Source organism: Lytechinus variegatus, chromosome 1, assembly GCF_018143015.1.
Source record: "Lytechinus variegatus isolate NC3 chromosome 1, Lvar_3.0, whole genome shotgun sequence".
Taxonomy (NCBI): Eukaryota; Metazoa; Echinodermata; class Echinoidea; order Temnopleuroida; family Toxopneustidae; genus Lytechinus; species Lytechinus variegatus.
This window is the reverse complement of record NC_054740.1, coordinates 92774390-92801824: the sequence shown is the minus strand read 5'-3', so window position 1 is coordinate 92801824 and position 27435 is coordinate 92774390. Positions and strand designations below refer to the sequence as shown.

General features: G+C 36.1%; 1 protein-coding gene across 1 annotated transcript in view; it reads left to right on the top strand.

Moving 5' to 3' along the window:
• The window catches only part of LOC121428803 (calcium/calmodulin-dependent 3',5'-cyclic nucleotide phosphodiesterase 1A-like), a 49532-nt gene that overhangs the window by 18328 nt on the left and 3769 nt on the right, over window positions 1-27435 (top strand). Inside the window, exons 5-11 of the mRNA XM_041625647.1 lie at window positions 3630-3746; window positions 11447-11587; window positions 14954-15054; window positions 21698-21823; window positions 25558-25659; window positions 26164-26284; window positions 26680-26761. Coding sequence (XP_041481581.1) covers window positions 3630-3746; window positions 11447-11587; window positions 14954-15054; window positions 21698-21823; window positions 25558-25659; window positions 26164-26284; window positions 26680-26761 — 790 coding nt within the window. The remainder of the gene's footprint in view (window positions 1-3629; window positions 3747-11446; window positions 11588-14953; window positions 15055-21697; window positions 21824-25557; window positions 25660-26163; window positions 26285-26679; window positions 26762-27435) is intronic.

The window sequence follows — 27435 nt, the reverse complement described above, 5'->3', positions numbered from 1 at the left end:
GATGATATTCATTTTGATACTACTATGTGGAGGTGCGCCCTCTCCATTGCACAATGGTATTCTGTAGGGTAATGAAAAATTATGTGGCTCATACACTGCTCGTATATTTTCCCCTATTTTCTTTTCATTTTCATCATTGAATAGGATACCAAACGATAGTGCTTAAAATGTTTTAAGCACCAAGGTTTAAGAATCTGCATGGTCTAAAAGTCATCTTGTTTTTCTCAGTCATTGATATCATTTAAATAACACCATTATGAAGAATACCACCAATCTAAGCAAAAATCGGTTTGATTGACACAATTTTCAAATATAGATACCTATTCTCTCTCTCGCTCCCACACAGGGGCGCCGATCATGGAGGCGGGTAGGACAGTACCCCCCCCCCCCCACACACACACACACACATTTTGAAGCACTGAAAAAGTGTCCTTTTCACGCAAGAAAAATATCACCGTGTACTGTGTCCCTTCCACCTACGGAGGGCCCGTTTTAGGTATTGCCTAGTGCCCTTTTTCTTATCAGTGTCATTTTTAACATGAAACGCCCCCTCTCAAAGGTGCTCTGTGCTCCTTTCACCTGAAAAGGAACATTTTTTGTGTTAACAAGTGCCCCTTTTCCTTTAGTAAGGTGCCTGTTCTTTATATCAGATAAGTTTTCATTCAAAACAGCTCTTTCCGTGCCCGATGAGCGTCCGGTTTCTATATTTAGCTTTTTGCTTCATTCTGCAAGTGCATCCTTTAATTTCATAATCCCTTTCAAATGATTTTTTGCCCCTTTCGCTACTTTTTTTTCTTTTGATATTGAAATTTATCCTTTTTGACCTCTAATTTAATACCCTCTTTTAATATGCCCTTTTTACTTTTGATAAATGCCCCTTCTCTTTCCCATTTTGTTCAAAATGTTCAGTCTGTTAATGTTCAGATGGCGTCCCTTTCCTTTTGGAACAACTGATCCTGTCATAATTATGATTCAGAGATACAACCTTCTAATCATGCATGTACACGAACTAAGAGTTGATGCACTTGACTTCACTGTGGACAGAAACAGCCAGCAATTTCAATGTTTTGATAAATTCCTACAAAGAAACACCATCAACGATAAGAAACAAGAAAACAATATCATTTTATATGTTGCTACTTATGAAGGAAAGAAAAACTAGAATGATAATGTTGCATGCCTAAGGTTTCTTGAGTCATGCAAGTTTGGTATATAAGACATTTTTTCTTTGTTTTAAGAAAATACCCTGCTCTCACATATACCCTTTATCTGTATGTTGTTTCTCTTTCTGTCTCTCTTCCTCATTTCTTGCATCCCTCCTAGTTTTATCACATAACCATACACACACACACATGACAAATAAATTCAAACCCAATCTTAATGTCCTTCCCATTTAACCTTTTCTAAGGGTCTTTCATTCTAATTCCCTGTCGGTTCTCTCCCTTTCGCTGTCTTTTGTTCTTTCATTCTTTGTATTTTCCCTCATCATTTCTCACCCGCGCCCACTCGGAAGCACTACGCTTGCGGAGCACTTATGTTTTAGCAATTCGGCACAAGTGGCTATCGATAGATATCCTCAATATTTATCACATCTTTCCCGATTGCACCTGGTGCTGCTGTACTTGTATATCTCCCCAACTATCCCATATTCTACCATTCACCCTTTATTCCCTTTTCTTTCCTCAAATATGTCTACTCCCCTACCTACACTCACATGAACCTGGCGTTCATTATTCACACACCCCAGTCTCTCCGCTAACCAAGATTATCAATATACGTCCTTCCCGACACTCATCTCCCTTCTAAGTACCTTCAATATCTCCGTAAATAACTTGAAATTAATGTCCTGGCTGATCATGTCATGTATGTTTTAATCAAAGGTCCCCTCCCTAATCAAACAACCTTATCGATTATCGAACACACACCCGTACCCCTACCTTTCTCAGCCGTTCAGCATTGCATTTTAATAAAATAAAAAAATCTGCATAAGAAAATTCACACTTGTTATTATTCAAATGATATTTCTTGTTTTTGAAAAGGGTGAAAGCGATGAAAAAAAATTAAAGAGGGAAGATGAAGTCAACAGGGTAGGATGGAAGTAGAAGCCGAGTAGAAGATGCTTCATTCACTTCATTTACATTTATATAATGTTCCCTTTCCCCAAGAAATGTCCGTTTCAATATCCACTATGGAAGCATTTGTTAAGATGTTAAGTTATATTTTTAAATGCCATCATTATTACACACATATTTTCCTTCAAGCTTGCATCTAGTTAACAGGTTGTATAGTGCACTCTAAAGGGAGTGAAACGTACGGTAGTTTCGGTAAATTATTTACAAAGTATATCAATGCCTCATTTTTATGCAATATATTTCATCTTATGAGGACTACATAAAAAAAACAAAGGATATTGTATCGATATTAGGGAGACCTATCAAATACAAGTTAAGTCTTTACCCTAAATATTACATCCATTGTAGATCCTTTCCTCTAAATTGTTAAAGATCTGATCAGGGATGACCACCTGCGTCTATGGCATACGTGTCAGACTATGCATCTCTAACAAGGCTTGTTTCCATTGCCTTTATCTTACATTTGCCATCCATAAACCATCCATAGTAAAAAAAATATAGAAGAAAGAGACTGATCCAACGTCCAGCAGCATTTACAAATTGCCACTTTGGACTTTCCAAAAATTCACTTCATGTGCGAACTTATAGGCCAGTGTGCGCAGGGCGATTTCCTCGAGATGTGTTCATTTTGAATCATTCCAATTTCTTATCCGTTTCATGTTTTCTGATGGCTAGGCGAAATGTTTATATAACTAATAGGTAATCATTTCAACTATGCTTGACTTACTCTTAAACATTTCATAGAAAATGAATTATGAAACAGACATCTTACTCGCGCAATAAAGGAAATGTCAACATGACCTTCTATTACTCAAGAGAGATAGGATATACTAACACCAAAGAGACTTACCTTGCAAATGATAGAGAAAACGTGTTCCAACCGGTAGGCCCGTATTGATGGAAAGTTCATGAACTATAATGAAATACTTACCGAATAGCCATAAAATATTCAATATCTTGATCACCCACCATCCTGGAACAACGTACATGAAGGGAAATATAAGAACAATGTGCCCTATAGATAGCTTTAATAATTTATTGAATTGGGATCATATACAGACTGTACTAAAGACAAACTGCTCGTCATTGCAATGAACTTTGTCTATCATGTCTATGTAGCATTTATACAGATGTGATCGGATAACGATATTCACTCTTTTAAATGTATCTGTTTCTTTATTTCTAATCTCAGAAATAGTTTTCTTTCTTATAAAACCAAAGAGAATATATTTATAGTTCATATAATCAGACTTCATATCATATTTCATTCTAACGTACTTTTGAAATGATTATTTCATAGCAGATCTGGAACTCATTTTATTAATATTCATATTGTGTTTTTCTGTAAAGAGTATAATTTACTTTATGATTTGATTTTTAAAGTATTGGAATGAAATAATAATTAAAAACCTTAAATTCAGTGATTTGTCCAGTCCAGTAGCTTAGACATTGATCTAACCAGCGTCTATTGTGTTTGCTTTCTTTTCTGAATTACAGACGATCGATGATTGGTCATTTGACATATTTTCCTTGGATACAGAGAGTGACGGCCACGCCCTCAAATGCCTAGCAACGGAGGTCTTATCGCGCTACGATCTCCAAACAAAATTCAAGGTCGGTAAAACATTTAATTTACTTATTGGTGATATATGAAAGGAACGTGGGCAATAGTTACTAAGTGTCTGCAGATTTTTTAAAGACTTCATTTTATTCAATTCCAAACGAAAATGTTGCAATCACAATGAGCACTGATATTGTTTTATCTAAATGAATGATAATAATGCAAATTATATAGCAACTTTGCAAATTGGACTTCACAAAGTCGATATCGAATTAGTTCAGGTGGCCCCAGTAACAGTGATGCCAATCCCACACGCTCAACTCGCATAATGATGCTGACTTGACACACTCAAAAACAATACTGTTCCAAACCCCCTCAAACATGACCTAGTACCTAATCTCACACACTCGACTAACACAATGATCCCAACCCAATCCGCTCACCAGCACATTGATCCCAATTCCACACTCTCTCCTACCACAATTAACCTTAACCCAACACACCTAGCACAACGATCCCGACCCCATCCAATCACCTAGCACGACTATCCCGACCCCACCAACTCAGTGAGCTAGGTCAGTGGGTGGGGTTGGGATCGTTGTGCTAGGTGAATGCGAGGGGGTGGAATCAACGATCCCATCCCCACCCACTCACCTACCACAATGATCCTGACCCAAATATTCACATATTACAACGATCTCGACCCCACACACACACCTAGCACAATGTTTCCGAAGCCCACACACTCACATACCACTACGATTCCGATCCCGCAACTTACCTAGAACAATGATTCTAACAGCACACTCTCTCCCCTAACACGATGGTCCCAACCCCTCTTATTTCATCGTTTTGGCAATACAGTTGTTGAAAATGGATGTAGTCATTTTCATACCTAGACTACACATATTTTTTGTATAGATAAAACACCTTAGATTTGCAACTTTTCCAAATATGATCCTTATAAATACGTCCAGGATTTTGGTTTCTGTTTTACGAACCTGTTGGAAGTTTCGTAACTCAATTTCCACCTTCTCCACCCCAAGCTCCTAACACATGATGATCCATAACCCATCATATCAAGTTCGATGATCCTTGATCCAACTTGCTGTATTGGTTGGTTTCCCTATAGTTTATTCTTCATCTTCATGGGATCTGTGACAGTTTTTAGAATCCGGGTATTAGCTTGGATGAGTCTGCCATCGGCTTCCCATGTGTGCAAATATTGATAGAAAAATACTGTGCACGCCGTTTGGCTTACTCCGTCTTAGCCAAAAAGTCTGCGGCGATGTGTATTTTTAAAGAAAGTTCAGACGTGATGTCTACTTTCTATTGGAGAAAGCTCATAACTCTTCTCCTGGGCAAAGAATCGATTGAGAATTTAATCGAAATAAAAATAACGAACTTGACCAATTGAGAAAAATATTCTTCCAAGGTTTTGGCTTACTGTCCTGTAAAGAAAAATTGATTGAAGCCACGCATGAATGAGCACACATTAACGAAAACACTTTTGGAAATTTGAAAATAGATATTTAAATGATACAAAAATGATTTCAGCATTTTTGCCATTAGTTTCAAGGCGTATTCGCTCAACCATGATATTGAAATTAACGGCAAGAAATGCTCAAATCATTGTTATTGTATCATTCAGATATCTATTCCAAACTTCCAAAAGTGTTTTCGTTAATGTTTGCTCATTCACGCGTGGCTGGTACTGCCCTTTGAGATAGCCAAACAATTTTTGCCAATAATGTGGGTGGATTTATCAATTGAAAATATAGTGGAAGGTTGAACATGAGATATATCACCCAAATTTTGTTTGTTCATCGATGTGCGCAAGACATAATGTGACTTTACGTGCGACTGAGATTGACAGTTGATTGTAAATAAACACAACGCTTGAATATTTATCATGATAAAAATTTGACCAAACGAAATCCCGAAATTACTCTTGTAAAATTAATATGTGTAGTTCAATTTGTGTTTATTCATGCATAGCCCAACAAGATCAAATTTATTTTGACGCAGAAGTTGGCCAACGAACATGAAAACAGTGTGAATAAGTAGTGTTTCTCAAAGCCTTTATTATAAAAGTTATGCTGAATTCATTATAGAAGTAACTTTTAGATATGATTATATTACCATTATAGTAATATAACATTTAAGTTCGAGTAAAAATTGTTGAATTAGTTTTAGTGATTCTAGTGCTCTCATTCTTCCACAAAAGGAAAGATGAGTACTTATTCGTGGGTATTCTTCGATTGCAAGATGGTCTTACTTTTTTTAATCTTAATCATGCTTTTGGAATCACAGTATAACACATAAAATACAATTTCCGATAGTAATATATCTGTAGAATATATAAAAACCTTTCCTATCTTCATCTTTCGTGTACATGCTATAAATTGTTTTCTTGACATCTACATATATATTACCTTATTACCTGTTTATCAAGCATAATATGGCATACGATCATTCCGACGATATATATATATATGTAAAACCCTCCAAAAAAAGTTTGGAAATCTGAGTTCGGCCATTAATTTCTCCCAACTCCAAATTTACATAATGCGTTTTGATATCATTCAAAAGATCATCTAATTCTCTTTAAGATGATACCATGCTTGATATGATCATGCCATCGCAAAAAGAGTAGGATTCAAAAGTGTTGGATGAGGTCTGAATTGAAATGCTGCAAAACGAGCGGAAATAGTCATGAAGGGTCAAAGAAGAACATGATTCTTTTGTCTGTCAATAGAAATGAAAATTCATTCAAATCAAGCCCCTGCTTCTTCATTTTAATGTTTTGTCGTGGATTATGTCGTGATGGTTCTGTGAGATAACATGGTTTGGAATACCCATACATGTTTGTTTGTTTGTTTGTTATGTCTCTGCTAGTGCAGAGGTGGTTTGATTCCATGTTGATGTTGATGTGAAGGTACACGAAATCAGAAGAAACCGCTGAGAAACTCACTCATCACCACGGAAAAAAGGACAGTGACTTTCAACTTTTGAATTTTGACCTTGCCCCACATTTCAAGTCACTACACCTCCATTTTGAACCGTAATTATATCATATAAAGTATCATTTTAAAGAAAATTAAATGATCTATTCATTGGTATCAATGTTTAATTAAACCTATTCACTGAAACCGAGGAGTGATTTTAGATCAAAGTCAGGTTTTCAAACTTTTTTGAGGAGTTTATATATAAATATATATATTTGTTTTGATGCCAAGAATACATGTAGGCATCCTACTGTAATAGTCTGTATTTCCAGACCGCTTATATCGAAGTCTTGATAGACAAAAGCTAAAGCTAAAAATGATTTCCTGACGTCATCTTTTGAGTTGTTCCTCATCTCATTATATATATATATTATATATGTATATATATATCTGCATTGCATGCATGACGTGCCAGAGAAGAAATTCTGTGATTTCAGATCACACGGGGTTTTTTTCCTCGCAAGATCACGTTTGAAGTAAGATTCATTCTGTCTACAACAATGTATCCGAGATGGTCCTCATGTGCTCTTCTTGAAGGAGGCCAGATAATGGAAAGGAAATGGATTCGCACGGAGAATCTGTCAAAATGGCGAGTAAAAAGTCCAAAACATGAAATACCACGTGACATTTTCTCCTAAAAAAAGAATAGATCACATGTCCAACATTCTTTAGCGAGATGTCACATACACGGTGATATATTCTGATTCTGCTCCAGAACACACTCAATACTTGAGTCACATCACTTTTCCGAAGTTATTCATAACATCATTGTCTTTTCTTGCTCCTCTTTATCTGGGAATAATAGCGGGCTTAATTTTGTCTCCTATTTCTCATCCTTCTCTTAAAGCCTGTCAGTTCTAATTTAACACAAGGCTGTCATATTTCAGACGATCTCACGTCGTGTTATTCGCACTAGCGCGATAAACATTAGCGGACGTCATCACTGCCAAATGTTCTCATCATAAAGCAGTTTACCATTAAAAAGTCCCTTCGGAACAAACTGCTTTGTGTCTTTTGCAATTAAGAATTATATTGATGTTATACCTTTGAATTTTATTACACGCTTTCGCAGAAGTCGCACATAAAAATGATTAGGATGGTAATATGGTGTTAACTTACCTGACGATTACTTGAACGGACTTCAAAAGTTATTTTGAAGTTGGTGGCAGTGTGAAGAGATCACGTGAAATGTTGTGTATTCTTGTGTGATTGGTGGTGGCAGGCAGCACAGAGCGATATGACCCGGTTGTCAGGTTGATTTACTGTGCAAACGGCTGTTCAAACATCGTCTCTCCCCCAAACCAATCCCTCCAAGTACAGTTCATCCAACTATCACCATCCTTCAACCTTTCGAGGATTATATAGGCTGTTGTTTTCAAAATCATGCTTAAAGTCAAAATACAAATCCCTTTTTATCCTAATGCAAATATTCACAGGTTTTTCGCATAACGCATCACCTTCGGGCAGAACTACCGTGAACATTTGCATTAAATCTTAAAATGTCAATCACCAATCAAAATCGGTGTTGCATGTGCAATTAGCTTAGAAGTCTTGCATATAACCAATAAGGATTGCTAGTTTAAATTTGCGACCAATTGCAGAACTTTTCATTGCAGTTTCACAATTTAGGGACAAGTGATTCTAATATCTTATTTAGTTATGATGAAGTATGCAGCAGTGTTTAATCATTTTAAATCAGTCAAGGATAAATTTTATTATCAGTTACAAGTGAAATTGATCATTTTGTCCTCGACCCTCTTTCAATGTTATCGTCTTTCATTGGATTTGATTACTCCACTCGAATACCTAATGATTTTTTTTCTTCATTTTTTTATTTTGTAGTATGTTCAGATCTACTATAGATATGTTTGTTTTCATCTTGAAATGTTTCCACTTTCCCCCTGTCACTCTCTCTTCTTCACCCTCTCTCTCTCTCTCAATCTCTCTCTCTCTCTCCCTCACACACACACATAATCTCTCTCTCTCTTGTTTCAGCAATCTGCCTATCATGCTGTCTATATATTACAATAATAATAATATAGGATTTTTATATTGCGCACATATCCACCTTGTTAGGTGCTCAAGGCGCTCCTATATTACCTGGCTAAGCTAGGCGTTCATAGGGCACACAGCTTCTTAAGGAATTACTTCCTACCGGTACCCATTTACCTTACCTGGGTCGAGTGCAGCACATCGTGGATCAGTTTCTTGCTGAAGGAAATTACGCCATGGCTGGGATTCGAACCCACGACCCTCTGTTTCAAAGTCCGAGGACTAATCCACTGGGCCACAACGCTCCATATTAACCTGTCTACCTATTTGTATTTAAATCTATCCGTCTCTAAATCCTTCTTTTTTTATTCCCAAACTTACCCTAAGTTTGGCCATCCCTTCTTTGTATTTTGAAAGGTTCACAATGTAACAGTAGGCATCATTAGATATGCGGCGCTTCTTCTGTGACACAATTATATGACAAACGTATCGCTGTGCATTTGTCCACAACAGTTACAGAGTTTCGGATTTAGTTACGAAATGTCCTTTTATAAATTTTATTTTGGTCCCTCGTAAAACATTTCTAATAAAGTCTTTGCTCACTGTACTTGTTTTTGCCAATCTCTATTCATTGTATTTTCTTACATTCTTCATTCAGTCTATGTCTCCCTTTCTCATCCTCCTCACGTTCTTCCCATCTTCCTTTCGTATCCCTTCATCAATCACCCTGCCATTGTCCTCACCTGAAGATTCAATTTCTCCCCCCGACAACTCTTCTAAACCAGCAACACAGGTAATAATCCAGATAGGGTTTCTTCATCATTGTCACTCGGGGCAGAGAACTGCTTTCTCACTTACCTATAGGTCGTATCATGGGCTAATCATATACTCCGTGCCCCTTATTTGTCTCACGCATGCAAGGCTAAAAAGGGAAGTCATCATCAAAGAGGCACATCGGGGTTTCCATTGCAGAACCTTGTTTTTGGTGTCGTACCACGGTTCAAGTATTATTACCCCTGCGAATGGATTAAAAAGAAACTGTCATTATGTTATCTTGATCGTCGTGACTTTCAAAAAGTGCATTCTTCTGGATTTCATGTTTGGTGTTGATTAATGATATTGCTCCTTGGTAGACAATGTAAATTACTCCAGCAGAATTAAGACGTGTACCCCTGTCTTTTGTATGAAGCCCTGAAAGAGGATCATGTTATTTTTAGAAAACAGCATAGATATCACGTCACAAATAGCACCTGGTAAAGCGAAATGTGTTTCCGTCTTTTCGTCCAGTGCGTCAATGGGAAGTAGTTTGTCGGTGCATGAAAGATGCTCTCTGCTATTGAGGTGCACATTGTTTAATACATCGACTAACAGAGATTTTTAAATTGCCATCATGATCCACCAAAAAGTGTAAAGGTCAAGGCATTGACGAAATGTTTATCATTATACTGACTAGGAGTGTCTGTCAAACCATATTTATTTATATTGTAGATTACTTATTTTTATAACAAACTTTTTATTTTTTATGATTATTGACATGACCAACAATGTCATTTATAGTTTTTTTTCATATTATGCTCCTGACAAATATCACCATCACCGGTAATACACACAGCGTTTTAATAACCCTTGACTGGAATATCTTGGGAGCGCTCTTGTGACTCTTCCACATTTCCCACCTTACCGAGATTTTTAGTATTTTGCCAAGGTTAAAATATTGTATATCTTGTACCTTCTAGTCGTTTTCCCCGAAGTCACCCACAAGGAAGTGTTACTCGGAGATGGCGATTCATGGTTTGGAGTTTTAAGAGGGCCTTTTTAGCTTGATTTTTTTTACGGTTTCAGTGCTTTTCTTTTGTGAGATTGTTCCAATGCGTGAATGTTTCTTGGAAGAAGGGGTTCGCTTATTGTGTTGTTGATATGAAGGCAGACATTACGTTGAATTGTTCATCGTGAGGGCGTCTCAATCGTGTTTCTTTTTTTGAGGCGTATTTTTGTAGATCTAGGTGGAGTTCTCCACGTAGCATCTTTTAAAAGCTAATGAGACGTAGATTTTTCCTCTGATCCTCATAAGGAGTTCCAGCTCAGTGTCTTATTGTATCTGCAAAGGTGGATTTTCTACTGTTCTTCTCCATCACAAATCGAGCAGCCCGTAATGCAAGCATATTTGAGATTGGGTCTCACCAAGGTGTGATACTGACGCTCTTTTATGTTTCTGGAGCACTGATTGAAGTTTCTTCTGATGAATTTTAAGACTTTTTACTCATGTTGGTAGATAAATGTAAACTGTCACCATCATCAGACTCATTTACCAATTTAAAATTAAACTACATAGGCCTACATTGCGCAAACTTGATGTGATACAGATATGTGGCCAGTCATGGCAGCTGATAGTTTCTCCGAATTCTCTTTGAGGATTTTATTTCCATGCATGAAATCTGTAGTTTTTGTACAAGTAGCAAGTCCTGATTCAACCTTTTTTGGGGGGGACTTCAGTGGTAGAAGTCCACTCATGTTCTTCACTTATCAGTTGATTTCTGTAGTTCTACGTCAGCATACCTTCGACGACACAAGAGAATTTACTATTGACTTCTGGATCTTTCCAGAAGATGCCTGCCACGATGAGTAAACCTGGTAAAAAGACAATGTCTGTTGTCTTGTGTCGTCAAATGATGCTCTGTGTTACTGCTCAACATATCATTTGATATATGTGTTCCTTATTTAATAATTCTTTCTTTCTCCTCTTGGTTCCGTAGATTCCTCATTCTGTACTCGGTGCTTTCTTGGACGCTATGGAACTTGGTTATAGCAAGTATGGCAATCCTTACCACAATCTGCTTCATGCGGCTGACGTCACACAGACAGTACATCACATGTTAGCACGAATGGGACTAGTGGTGAGTGAACGAAACCATTTCTGTAGTGATGAATATAAAACGGTCATAGTCGCTTCTCAAATAAATATGAATCACATGATTTGAAATTAATCAAAATCGGCAGATGTCTCCAGCTAAATAGACCTAGTGGATGTAAGTACAATCCGTTGAGATTTTAATTTGAAGCTTAAAGATTTGAATTTAAATCCTTTGACTAAAATCAAATCTGTATGATTCGAAGTGAATTCACAATTATAATCTTCGTTATTCACACCTGATAAAGAATCATATCAAACCATTGAATTTAGAGTTTACTTCATAATTGCGTAACTTATTGAAACACGATACACATCAGAGGCCCTTTGCAGAAAGAATAGCGTTCATACACAACTCTAAAATAACCGCTAATCCTGAATACATGCCTTTTATGTTAGAGGTGGGTTCGATTATAAATATTTCTTTTACCGGGTTAGTTTTATGGAATTTCCTTGTGATACATTCAAAATTCCAAAGATTTGATAAAAATGTTGATCGGCTGTAAATACTGTCCAGCCGAATGTTAGATTTAGATCTAAATTTAAACCTTGTGCATTAAAATATAGAGCATTCAGATTTGATCGAATTTTTTTTTAAGATTTAAAAGTTAATCATTACGATTGAAAATAAATTTATATAGTGTCTACATGGTCACTTATCACAGCCGATCTGGATTGGTTTTAAATCCTTGAAATTTAGATTGTATGAGCGTAATGTGAAGTTTTATTTTTACATTACCTGCTATGGGATAAGACGTTACCGCGTAAAATAACCAAACAATTTTTTTAAGGTCATAGTCTGTTTTCAAGTGTTTTTTTTACATCGCGCTGTACGAATAATCTTTGCTGGTATTCTTTTTCATCAATTTTTTAACGCTAACGGAAGAAATGTTCCCACCTCTTTCCTAAAAAGAAAATTATTTTGAATCCCCTGTCTTGAATTTAGATGACATCGATATACATTGATTCTGTTCCTCTAATAAGATTTACGCACAATGCCATGTCTTCATGGCACATGAAATATTACTTTTGCACTGTGAAATAACGGAGTTAGCAGCATTGTTTTTATACGAGGTGTGGAATTTAAAATTGGATTTAGCACCCATTTGACCTCGAGGTGCGTGAACGGGGTATAGTTGCATCACATGATGTAACATGACGAAATTACATGGCGCTTTCAAACCAATATGCTACGTATTTAGGATGCCGAGATCGAAGTTTGAATTTCAAAATACATTGTATTCTCAAGTAATGATTAAGCTAGATGGGTTTTTGTGTCATTTCTTTGAATAAATATTTCCACTCTACGGTCCAAGTATTGTGCGTGGCTGTATAGTTGTCCCATTGGCTTATACTTGACCCCAAAGAGCTTACATTTTCTTTGATTTATTATTTGGATATTAAATAATTTTTAAGTGGTCTATAAGATACGACTGTATAACTTGTAAAGCTTTACCAATTCAGTACACAGTCAAAACCAATCATGTAGTACGGTTTATATTCACATTGATATAGATGAAAGGCTTCGGTCGAATTTCACCACCCTTTCTTTAGAAGTGGGATGCGACTTTTAATGATGCTATTAAGTGCTATGATGTAGAGGTGTCATATTACTAACTCTTAATCGCGATTCCAACACGAACATTCATGTATTCCCTTCCAAAGCTTGGAAACTAACTGACAGAGATTTTGTAAAGTGATCAAATGTAATAAAACCATACTAGGATAACCTCTCGTGTTTAGTTAGCATCATGTTTAAAAAAGGGAGGAAATGGGAACATGAATGGATTCATCGTGTTTGGCTTCACATTTAATGCTAGAATCTGACATTAAAATAAAATGACATGATCCCATGGAGACTGCATTTGGCAGGAAATCAGTACAAATGATATCGATTGTATGGACGGATACATAATAAAAGAACCACCGCAAAACACGGTGTCCTTGTTAGTAGATAGACAAGAAAATTAGTGCACCGCTTGGGTCTCGAGTGAAGAAAACAAATCTCTATATAATGATCGACTAAAAAAGAACAATAAAAGGAGCTTTGGGAATAAAGGGCAGAAAGTAGCGTTAAATTTATCATCCTCAATCAATTACTGCATTGATTACATTTAGTGCATATTGTTTCGCGTGTGCTGCTATGGCAACATCTTCTTTGGTTGCTTAGTGACGTATGCGTAAAGAAGTGTAATCTGAGGAGGTTCCTATGTGTGAATCGCCGATGATATACATGCGCGCGAGGGTATAGATTGAGTACTACTGTTGTGACACCAAACAGGGCTAGAAATTAGAAAATTTTACCGACCATTTTATTATTATTATTATGCTATAAACGACTCACAAGTACACCAGGAACAAAGTTTGCCATTTGTCTTTGATATATCAAACAGTTATGTCAAACAATGCCAAACGCTTATGTCATTCTATTCCAACTCTATATTGTTTGCAATTGGTACGTGTTTTTTCTTTCTCTCCTTTTTTCAGTACATGAATTCATGTTTTTTTTCTCCAATTTTATATACTTTGGGATGAAATTCTATCGGTCATCCAAAAAATTGTCGATTTCAAACCCTGAATGATAGGTACCTGCTCTAACGTGCCTATTGTGTTTCTGTTTTTTCCTGGTGATCCACCTTGTCGCTTATTTTCGTGCACATGTTATTTAAAGTGTGTCACTTGTTCACTTCGTAAAGAATTTTTATTAAGTTGGAAACTAACATTCACGAAACACATTGTGTGTGACTTTTAAATGAAATTCGATTCATCATACGAATGAAGGCTTATTCGAAAAAAGTGGTACGCGGATATATTTATATATTATATATAAATATTAATATATAGAATAAACTAATCGAAGAAAAGTCGAATCACGTTTTTTCACTTGTTTCACTTTTTGTTTTACTAGTTTCAATTTATTCTCCAGATTCATTGGCGGCGGAAGCCCAAAATTTTAGGGGGACACAGGAAACAATATTGACAAGCAAGGGAGGGACTAACAATTTTTTTTTAAAGAAAAAAAAAGATCATCAACAAAATAATTAGGGGGACGCCCTCCCCCCCCCCACCCGCTTCCGACGCCTTCATTATTTTTTAGTATAATATGAATTTATATTTTTTTTCTTTTCAAAGCGAAGTAAAATGATTAAATTCAAGATAATGAATGCATCGCTATTGTGATAAATTTTGAAAAAGAATTATTGTATATCTTCATTTTCTTCCGCTCTATCTAATTCTGTGTTTCTCTATTTATCATTCCTCTTTGACAACATAATTATGAAGACTTTACACCCCTCCTTTTCTAAGATGTTTTTCTGTCGAATACCTAAGTTTTGTTATGATTGTTTTACAGCACTGGTTGTCTGACTTAGAGATCTTCGCTTCACTTCTAGCAGCAATAATTCACGACTTTGAACACACGGGTACTACAAATGCGTTCCATGTTAATACAAAGTAAGTAATATGAATGGACTTCATAGTGGCTTCAAGGGTGAGTGGAAATGAGATGGATGGATGTAAAAATAGATTTTTTTAAAGATATTATAAACAGCGACATGAGAAAATCGACTGATATAAAATACCTTCCTAACCAAGATGGATTAAATATAGATATAAGAAGATTTAGATTTACTAAAAAATCGTGTGTATATAACATAAAACTTAAAGCACGCATTCAACCATGTGTTTTATTCAGATTGACCATAAAAATGGAATTGTGATAAAAACAGGTTTAAAAGACAGGTTAACAAACAAAAATACGAGCGTATGGATGCATAGATTGGGGGTATGTTTTAAAAATGAATGGGGGCTGAAAATTGTTCATTATGGGGGACTTTGGGGGACAAGCTTATAGATCGATCACAATATTTTTTTCACAAATCAAAAAGTGTTTTTCACTCCAAAGAGGGATCTCTTAATCCTTACTTCCAAATATGCGCACGTGGTCGTTCATACCGCAGTGTACCTTTTTTGGTAGAAAATCATATTTCATTTCCCTTACCAGCACCTCCGTAAATCATCATCAGCGACAACAACTACATCATTTTCATCGCGATATATTTGTTACCTTTATAGCCGTTTATATTAAAAACAGCATCTTTATCAACTTAGTTAATTATTATGACCGTGTTTATCCCGTCAGGTGGCTCTCCATATGACATCAATGCAGTCAACAAAATGGAATCTAAGTTGCACAAATCAGTAAACAATGATCGCATGATATGAAAATGCCCATTGAATTCCTAATCCATTAGGTAGCTCCGCAAATGGAGTGTAACGGAGTGAATATTCGACGCCGCCAAAATATCCGAACATTTGCGATTTAAAAATAGAAGAAGCTCTCTTGAAATGGCCATGGAAATCTACGGTCGCTTTGTGCTCCAGTTTGTTTCCTCATAATACTAATTCTGTTTGATCCATAGAGGTAAAGAGATGATGGATAACAGGTAGAGAAAAGATAGAAAGGATTTAAAAGAAGGAGTAAAATAGAGATTCCGATTGATTCTGATTAATTGATGTTTGTTTTTGTTGGGTTTGTTTTTCATTTCAAAGTTGAAAAATAAAGATTTAATGAGAGAGATTGAATGCTCTTCCTAGATCTTGACGGTGTTGAAAAGCTTCTGAAAGGTTTTTTATTTTGGTAGATTTGGGCTGGACGGCCATTTTGTGGAGGATCCGTGGTGTAGTAGTTCTAAATCTCGCCTTCTAATCAGAGGGTCGAATACCATCGCGGCCTAGCGTCTTTTGGGAAGGCATTATCACACTCTCATCACTCCACCCTGGTGGTGAAAGGGTACCCGGTAGAATGTGAAATAGGTCATTGCAGCTTGCCCAGCACTGTGTGCACCTCACAAGCGACTGACTAGAATACTTCCCGGGGAGTGGTAGATGTGCATATATACGTTGTTTGCGAGAATGACTGATTGAATCCAAAGACCGGGGTAATAATAAATCAGGAAGCGCTTAAATACGTACAATATTATGTCTTAAGCGCATTATAAATAACCATAGTAGTAGTAGTAGTAGTAGTAGTAGTAGTAGTAGTAGTAATAGTAGTAGTAGAAGAAGAAGTAGAAGTAGTAGTAGCAGTGGTAGAAGTAGTAGTAGTACTTAGTAGTGGTAGTAGTAGTAGTAGTAGTAGTAGTAGTAGTAGTAGTAGTAGTAGTAGTAGTAGTAGTAGTTTTGTCGACCATGTCCACATCTTCATCATGTTTATGAGGCATTATAATCATGAACTGAATTGATATTTTGATAAAAATCATGTGTATGATTTTGTATGTGTGACTTTTCCTTAAATGAAACACATAATAATGTGCATGGCTTATTTCCTTTTTATATTTCGTATACATGATCTATGTGGAGTCCTACTCTTATAGCTTATGTCAGTAATGCATATGTACTTAGTGTTTCGTTTGTCATTAGTTTCATCTATTATGTTATAGGGATAATGTATGATTGGGCAAAGTAGACTCATGCATTCTCATCTGAAGGAGACCGAGAATATCCCCTGTCAACTTTCCCAATATCATCGTCTCCATCCCCCTATTCATTAAAGACATGCCACCCCCCCCCCCCTCTCATGTGTGCCCCGTTCCTTTAATCAATATATTATGTGTGCTCATTGGGAATACTATTCATCCCTTGAACAAACTCAAACACTCTTTCCCGTATCTACAGCAAATGATGTTCTCTATAAATAAACATAGTTTCGTGCGTTTGAAGGAAGCAAACGGAAAATCACTTTATACCTTTACAAAAACGAACAATTGGACGAGAGAATGTGCTGGGTGCAAAAGAGTAATGTAATTATCTTGAGTAAATGTATACACATGGGTCATCTGATAGCGTATAGTATTGCCTTTTAGATAGGAACAGCTTACACGCGCGCATCAGTTGGATAGCATCGGGAATACACACAAAAAAACATGACAAAGGAAAGCTGGTCTTGGTACTATAAAAAGTGATATTTCAGGACTTCTATTAACGTGGAGACTCTTCTTCAATTACCAAGGAGTGACCATTTCCACTTTATATACACATATCTTACTGTATCGCAATCTAGTTTAAAAAAGCAATTAATCGGATATAATTGTTATTGTAAATACCTTTAAGGGGTTTTAATAATGACTATAATTATAATGAACAGGTAACTCTGCTGATTTTATCTAATTGGTTCATTTTAAATCGGTTTGTTTCAATAAAATATTATTAATCAATAAAATTATACATTTGGCTCATTATAGTACTATAGACCCTACTGAACTAAGGTCATTTTGTACAGTGGATTTACATGTATTACAGAAAATGACTTGAGAAGCCGAGGTCAACGTTTATCAACATTTTGGCATACACTGGCGTTTTATCAGGTTTAATTTATCTTTTATGTCTCAGATCAGTCATTTATAATGAGACAGGCTTGGATTTGTACAATAAATGAATCTTATACCCAAACATGCAATACCATTTGTTTCATCTCAAAGAGAATGACTCCCTAGCGGATATATATATATATAAAGCTCATTGCATTGAATGATGACCGTCGCCCCGGAAGCAAACGCATATAAATCTTTTCCCCCTTTTCAAGCCAAAGTATGACGGACAACCGTTACACTGTCATCGCCTGGGACATTCCGATAAATAACCCAGTCTCTTTTCCTCTACCGGCTAAGTTCATATCTACCGCTGATGACGTAGATAGTCATGTGATACATGAACCCAATTAGAGGCGGAGTAAAAAGTTGTCTCTCTTATGATAGGCTAATGCAATTCCCTCGTTTGTGTATCTATAGTTAGGTTGGTAAACCGAAGCTTCTCTAATTGAAAATGTTGCCAATTTGCGGCGTACATCCTTGGCTCCGTGTAATCCTCGCGAGGGTCAAGACCTTGACTGCATTTTTTTCGGACAAAGTTTTCTATTCAGTACGCATTTGGGAGTAGGCCTACATTTTTGGATCGTCAAAATGATAATTTATGATTTTGATATTAGTTTCACGTACTAAACTGTAATAATAATAGTCAATCATAACTCGATATTTTGTCTCAATTTTATTTGCACATCGTGTTGTTCGGCTATGTGTCATAGTCTTTCGGGTGCATATTTCAAAGCCGCTATGCTATTGTGTTTCGTCTTGGATTGTAATATGTATAATCGAATAGTTGTTCACACTCTGTTTTAGCATCATTGATATCAATATGATTATTATCTTGTGTATAAATCACCAGATGGCAGTGTAGTCCTCACGGTGTTTCAGGCTGAATAATAGGACATACAATATTTGTGATGAGATAGAGCCTAGGGGTGTTCAAAAATATCATTTGGTCTCATCTTAATCAATAATTCAACTTTCACGTTTCATGTGCCTAGAAGCAAAAAAATCCTGTCATTTTTTTCCCCAAAATAGTTGTTCATGTTCACTGTGCTTTTTCTGCACGCTCGGTGGAAAGTGACTTGCACAACACCCTCTTAGTCATGTTCTATGTCGCACGAACCCCAAGGCGTTAGAGGAATCATTGTGACGGGTGGATTTTGATGAATTTTGTGAGAAAACAACTATTCGTGACTGTCTTTTGGCATCATAGGTCCCCATATACTGTCGCAATGAGAGTGGCGATAAGCTAAATCATCGTCCCCAAACAGCTGGACCAACGAACCAGCACAAATCTGCTGGAATTCCAGATCCCAGGCTGGGTAAAGACTGGAGATAGATTCGTGAGACTCTCACCAAACATTGACGCCAGGATGAGGATGGAGGACAGATGAAAGAAGGAATGGATGGATATGGATTGGGTGTAGAAGTAGCATGACGGATTACGAAGGGGTAGAATAAAAGATAAATTGGTGTGAAAGGGGTTAAACAGATGGCGTAATTGGTAAAAATGATTTAATAGGGGACGATGAACTTGATTAACAAACATCGAATGTGCATGATGAAACGTCGTATAACACACAGTATATTTTCTAGAAAAGCTATGTGATTGGTGATGTTGGTGATGTTTTACCTGATTGCTAAGAAAGCATGAATGCTTGTAAGCAAGCAACCAGAGGATCGACGACAGAAGATTCTCTCCGAGGTACCTGGTAATGAGGATTAATGCCTTAACAAAAGGCACGCATAGTAGGAATCGAACCCGCGTCCCCGGAATCCGAAGCCCTAGCTCTTATATGTCGACTGAGCTATCGCTCATCATGGAGATATTCAGTGTAAGAGTCGGCATTTTTTTTGTCACAGAATGATGACTATAAATAGATAATGAATAATTTCTGCTTCTGTTGAGAATAAACAGAATGTTTAAGAGACAATATTGCTTGAAGATATCCGTCTGAAGGTCAATAGTACATGGTGAGGGGGAAGGAAGGGGTTCAAGAGGAAGGAAAATAACGTAAAGTCAGTAGTTAGTGGATGGAAAGGTGAAAAGAAAGATGAGAAGAAGACTAAATTCCTGAACTTCTTGGACCATGTATACACGCTAATATGAAACGGATATGCTCGTAAAAAAACAAAATGAAGGAGCAAAACGAGAGGAGTAAGGGAGCGGTAATGAGGGATGGTGAGCCTGGAATTCAGCTTGCATTCCAATTCGGGAATTTATTTGTCAAGATTAAGGTCAATCCAAAAAGACTCCAAGAGAATCTTGTTTCGAGTGCCGGTGAAGAACATGTCATCCACGGACTTAAGTTCAATGTTTACGTCGCTGGGCTCAACGATTGTCAAAACATACGTGACTATGGTTGGGTTGTAGAACATTAGAGTTAGAGCAAGCTCTTCTTTTACTCCCCATCCTTGGTTTTCTCTCCTATTTCATGTTGTAGAGTGATTCCAAAGTCACTTACTATTTCTTGTTGGGTTTATAGTAGATCTAGAGAAGATAACTTTTCTCACACTTGAGAACGAAACATCACCAACCTCTCATTCAATATCTTATTCCTCTGTCTAACGAGACTCCTCTCTTTGAAGGATTTGAATAGATCAACTTTCAATTTGCAATTGTGACGGTGTAATTATCATTCATGTCGACTAGTAGGGATAAACCTGCTTGTAACCTGTCACTTTAAAAATCTTCATCGTCATGGTTTCTATAGAAACGCTGACCCCATATAATCTCCTAGGGTAGTATGTATTTCGTGTGCATTATCATGCTGATCTTGGTTAGTGTTGATTTTGGAGAGAGTGAATCGGATCATATCCCTCGCTTGGCCACAAATCTTCATTTTAAAAATGTATTAATTAAAATAACGATAAATTATGCAGCAAAATTATTCTTTTCGAATCCATGTGTCTCCCTTTTCATTTTTATTTTGCTACCACCAACGCCCCTTCTACCCGCCATAATCTACTTTCAATCTTCTTCGCAAGAATCAGCAGAAGATATTCATAATTCTAAACGGAAGTATTTATTTATTCATTTTGTTTTATTTACCCAGGGTGATCTCTACAGTACAAAACTGCGTTACAAGAGAGCCTTGTTAAAGAGAGTTAAACATTACATACAACAAACAGAGAAAATGCAATCAACCATAAAACCAGAAAATAACACCAGCATAAATAGGGTAATTCATTAAAATCAGTGAAGGATGAAGACAAGCATGCCAGTTAACGTCATTACAAATATTCTTGATTATTATTCTTGATTTTTTTTATCAAAATCAAATTTTAAGAAAAAATGCTAAATAGGTAAACGGATACATATTTAAAAGGTACATAAAGATTAATACTTAAAACAAAGATAACAATACAACATAATCCTCCATATATTGATAATGATGGTACAGCCTGAATAGAACTAAGACTTTTGAAGATTATTTGCTAGCGTATTGAATTAAGAATGATTTTCGCTGGATATCCGACAGAATTATATTGATGAATTCAAAATGTACTATTGCAAGAGAACTTCTGCCCATGATAAACGAAGAGATATTTTTCAAAAAAACGGGACAAGTAGAGATTTACTATCTGTCTTCGTTTTTCTTTTTTATAGATATAATCACTATAATCAATGTATAGCAATCGAAAATAAACTGAAAAAGAAACTCATTTTTTAAACAAATCGTGTCAATAATTATACTCTCTTCATTTCTTGACTTTTCTTAACCATTCAGATCTGACATGGCAATGTTTTACAATGATAGAGCAGTGTTGGAGAATCACCACATAAGCAGCTCATTTCGTCTCATGAGAGATGATGAAAGAAATATTCTTGCTAATCTCTCAAAAGAAGAATACACGTAAGTATATTCATTCATATCACTTTGCGGATGGTTATTTGTTTATTCTTCTACTTCCTGTTAAATTGGTTCTTTACATTCTAGTCGGCTGAACCACCAAAATTACCAGAAAAAAATCTTCACATTTGTTTTTATCCGGTTTTTTTTCAATTGTTTGATTTTGATATTATTTACAGGAAAATTTCGTAATTCACCAACCTATCAAATAAAAATTGTGAATAATCCACGTTCCAAATTGCTGCAAGGTTCCTGTAGTATGTGACGTTCTGCGAAATTAGAATAGCTTTTGTTGATATTATAACTTGAAAGAATAATTCTTACAGTCGTCGAAGGTGCTGTGCCAATTATATTCTTTGACTCGCAGTATGGAGGAGAGACTAACAAGATATGTTGAAGTCTCGGTTGGACCCGTCTTTGAGTTTGACCGAGTTTTTTTTTTATCATATAAAGCTAAAACCTCTTTTTGTAAAACAAAATTAGAATGAGTGGTCGATTTAAACGTCAGTTACCAAATGCCCTAATGCTATTTTGAAAAATAATATGTCAATTTGCGTTTCTTTTGTACATTAGTCTACTTCAAAGGTGTATATTGTGTCATCTAACATGGGCTTTTAAGGAAGGCTTCATACTTTCCCCAACGGGCATCGTTCACCAATGCATAAAGAATTCGAATGGTTACACAGTGGTGTCCAGAAAAATACGAAACCAAGACCGACGATGGTCTTCTTTTTTATTACAAAGCAATCATAATTACATTTGGCAATTTACGCCTCACATGCCTCCAGGTAGATATTCCTCTTTCTTTTGAATTGATATGTTCATGATCCATATTTCATGCATGAGTGAGTTAATGTAGTGGTCAACGTGATTATCAAAAAGGGAATAACTTTTTCCGTAAAGTTTATTGCGTGTCTTTTATGACAATTTGATAATAAAATTACGTACGAATATTGAATGATTATCTGTGTAAAGTAATACTTGCATTTCCAACATTTAGGAAACAAAGAGGTTTTCATTACAAGGATGCCTGCCATAAACGAACAAACAGTCTTCATTTTGATCACACATTTATCTAGTACTTACGTTTATTGCAACGGCAGGTAGTCAATGAAAATGACCCCCCCCCCCCGAAATTGTTAGTCCTTGCACACCTTTACACAAACAAAATTTCGTTATCCGTTTATTCTTTATGTATTGAGATGTCAGATTTTTTTCTTCAAATAAAGATATCGCCCGCCAAACGACTTTTGGGTGAACTTCTTTTTCAAATTACTTTGATATTTTGGCGCGAAGTTTGTCATAAGTTTTATGAAGAGAAAGAATTTGAAACAAACCATGAAATCATTCATCAATTCCTACTCAGATTCTGTTATGATAAAGTATCAATTTTATCCCACTGAATAACACAACATGACATGGGAAATGTTGTGTCACACAACATTTTATATTAGTACATGTCAACTCGACAGGAAGGTTTTAAGTTCTGAAAAGAAATCACATACATATATAATGTATAAACAACAATGATTGTCTTTAAAATAGAAAAGTGGGGTGCGAAAGTGTAACATGAAAGATGGATTAGACTCTACCACTGCGATTTCATTAATCGTCATTCCTGACAGAAATAAGTGACACCTCCACCACCAACAACATCATACCATACATAATGACCAGTTGTTGACCCAATCAATCAGATATTCTTCTCATCTTAAATCCGATAGCTAATTGAAATAAATACCATGTGTTTTCCCCATTAGTCTGCAATTGTGTTTGACATATTTAATGATGAGTGTCGCCCCCTCGACGGAGCGGACCTCTGCAGAATAGTGCGAAAAGGAGTGAAATCAATTAAACCAATAATGAGAAATATTACCCAATATTGGATTGTATTAGTATTTATATTCATATTTAAGCTTTAAGTTTTATTCATAAATTACGTATTTCAAGGATATAATTCTCATTCGACCTCGATCCCTATAAAAAAAAGTGTGAACACAATGAGCGCATGTCATATTTGGGGGGTCAAGGGGGCTCCATGTTTAACTTTCATGGGTCACAAAGAAAATATAATTAAAGGGGAACTTGGAAAATGGTGGAGAAAATGGGATGAAAGAGAAAGACAAGGGGAAGGGGAAATTCCTGAAAGTTTAATCAACTGAACATTGGAGAAAGCTTCCCCATCAAAGATTTAAAATGGGCGCGGTTTCTACGCTTACCCCCATGCTGAAAGAGGTGCGATTTCGGCAATCGTCCCTGTTTTCAAATGATGGAAGGGCCCCCAGACCGTGACACAGGCTCCCGGCTGATATAAATACGCAACTGAACGTAATAGTTTAATCTGTGTTAATCTGTGTAACAGTATGTCTTTGACAACATTTTTCTTCCACTCGAAAGTTCGTTTGTAGACCCCCTCCCCCTCTACTTGAGCCCCCATTCCATCTTCATAGCTCATCTGGTGTTAACGACCGTGACATGAATTAAAGCAGACTCTCATTAGTAATGTGTGCATGTCATGTGGTGTAATTTCACAGTCGAATGCATGGACAGGTTTGTCTTGCTACGTAACATTCGCTTTTAGAGCCGATCTGTTTCTGGTACATTTGGGTTGGGGTCACATCACTATTATTGAACGAAAGAGCACGAACTTTTACTCATACACATGGAATACAATCCATGTTTACCATCATAATATCTTGTTTTGAATAAGATTTGATTTTTATTTTATAATAATTTATTTGACTGAATAGTTTCCTTTTTCTGGGACGCACTATTTGTATGAACTTCAAGTTAAAAATCATCCTGAATTTAATTCACGACAGAGCAATACACTCCTTTACATTTAAACCATTTCATGCATGCATAATAGTCGGATCGTACGCATGAATGTACGACAAAAGAACATTACTATGTCATACATGATGTATTTCGAAATTAGATTCAGTAATTCACGCATAACACATTAAAATAAAAGGCATTCGAAGTTTAATATTAACCCCACATCATTTTGGGGTTCGTATTAATCACGAGCTTGTTTTAAAGTAAAGGTATATCATCAATGTTCGTCATTAGCTGATTAATCATTAGCTGATTAATGATTATTGTGAAGTGATGCCCACCAGTGGTTTATTCTTCTACTCATATCATGCATAGTGCAGGATGGGTTATGCACCTATTATTTTTTATATTTTCATCTGTGTACATCATTTCATATAGGATATTATGGCGTAACATAGAGGGGAAGAGTTCAATTGATAAAGTTCATATGAAGTAATTATGAAAGGAAGAAAAAAGACCCCCTAAAAATATTGCAAATAAAATTGTGATTCGATGGAATCTTTTTCATATGTCATTAGTAACTTAACAAACATGCAACCTTAGGGACGTTCTGTTTTCAAACTAATTATTTGATATATAAACATCAATCTAGATAATTTTATTCCCACTTTGGCGTGTTGGCGAAATGTTAAAAAGTAAATCTGAGGTGAAAATATTTCGTCTTTGTTACTTACATGTATTTGACATTAATCACGTTGTTTATTTCTTTGACAATGTAACCAAAAGAATGCAAACTCGAGACGAAATATGTACTTCGTCTTTGTTTCATGAGTACAGCCCATCACTTAAGTAATGAAAATCGCTTCGCATATTGTACTCCTTTTGATACGAAGCAGGGCATCCGCTTGAATAACTCCTTGATTATTCCTATTTTTATCGTTTTTTTTCCTTTTCCCCAGGGAGCTTCGGAACCTGGTAATTGACATGGTACTAGCCACAGACATGTCCTTTCATTTCCAACAGATCAAGCAGATGAAAGCGATGATCTCCACCACAGAAGCGTAAGTCAGGAGATTGTTGGGCTTCTTTATCGTCAAACAATAATTTGTTTTATGTGTATACTCTATATGTCTTATTTTAAACATGAATACCTGATAATGAATAATCACTGGGCAGAAATAAAATAGCAGACAGAAATATAAATTATTACCTTCTAAAATATTATTTGACATGGCTTGTCTGTATCCGCCCCCGTCGCCTCATGGAAAAATAAGAAAAAATAGAAACTCCCTGAATCCATTTGCCATATTTTTCACTAATTTGTATGTGCATTGATTTTATTAAGTATCTAGCTATAAATCAATTGTTTGTATTCATTCTGCTGAATCCCTATTTCCAAACGAACTTTATTTCTTCATCGTCTGAATTTGTTTTATCGAGACCCGTGAGGTATGCGCAATGCCGTTTTGACAAACGGGGTTATATCAAATGACTTTTGTGTGAAACTGCTGAAATCAAACATAATTATATATTTGCACTCATCTTGGATTAATTTTGTTAATTAGATTGGACAAACCTAAAGTCATGGCACTCACACTTCACTGTGCAGACATCAGCCATCCTAGTAAGGAATGGAAGTTCCATTATAAATGGACCACATTGCTTATACGGGAATTCTTTAGGCAGGTGAGTAGAACCCTTTGATCTTCCCTATCGGTGATGATCACCTTCACAGTAATGATCACAGTGAAGATCACCTTCACCTTGGGGCCAGTAACACAAAGCTTAGCAATGATCATAGAACATTTGTCTACGATTGATTCCATTGACTACAATGTACAAGTTATCATGACAATCAAGCGTATGATCAATCGCATACCTTTGTGTTACAGGACCCAGGTTAGTTTTGACACCACAAGAAAGAGAAAGAAATGGACAGAAATACTGGAAAGTTGGGATACAAGTAACAATAATTTTTGACTCGTTACATGGAAAATAAAACATGAAATAACAACTGAACTCTTTGATAAACTTCGCTTCTTTGTATTCCTTTGTGTTTCTTTTGTTGTCTTTGTGAACAGGGCGACAGAGAAAGAGAAATGGGCTTGCCAATATCACCTCTATGCGACAGGAATTCAACACTCCTAGCTGAGTCACAAATAGGTGAGGAACTTCACTTTGATCTCATCTTTTAAGCAACTGATGTTCAGTATTCAAGCTACAACAAGTGACAGTTGCATAATTGTTATGTCAAAAGTTGGTAGATAGGTGTTTTCTTCTGAAGGAGTTATGATATCATTATTCATACTTTAGTGCATTGAGTTTTGAGTAATAAATCCTAACAGATTTATATCTTACCACACCTTATAAAGAGGGGGAAGGGGTAGATAGTATAAGTAAGGAAAGAAGGCCTTGATAAAAATAATCAGTGGTACCAGTACATTCTTAACTGACAAAGATGTTGAGGAACGAAGTGATTCAATCTGCAATTGTTTGATAGTTTGTCTGATCACGAAATGAGTTTTCTGTGTTTTATTCAGCAAAGTCTGTTAGATCTGACAGTGCCAATAGTAATAGTCTGACACCTGTGCTTCCCGGGTGCTTCTCGACCTGTTTTAACCAAGGAAAGTTGTCAGATCCGACAACGTGTCAAGCGGAATTGTTGATGAAGTGCTCTCAAGAATGTTTAAGCTCCTGGGGAGATGATAGAATGATAGGGCAAAATTGAAATATGAAACTAAATATTGATAGACAACAAAATATCAATTTCATGATGTATTTGATAAATGCCTAACAAATGTCTTACCTCAGTCTCCCCATTTAATAAATCTGCGGAA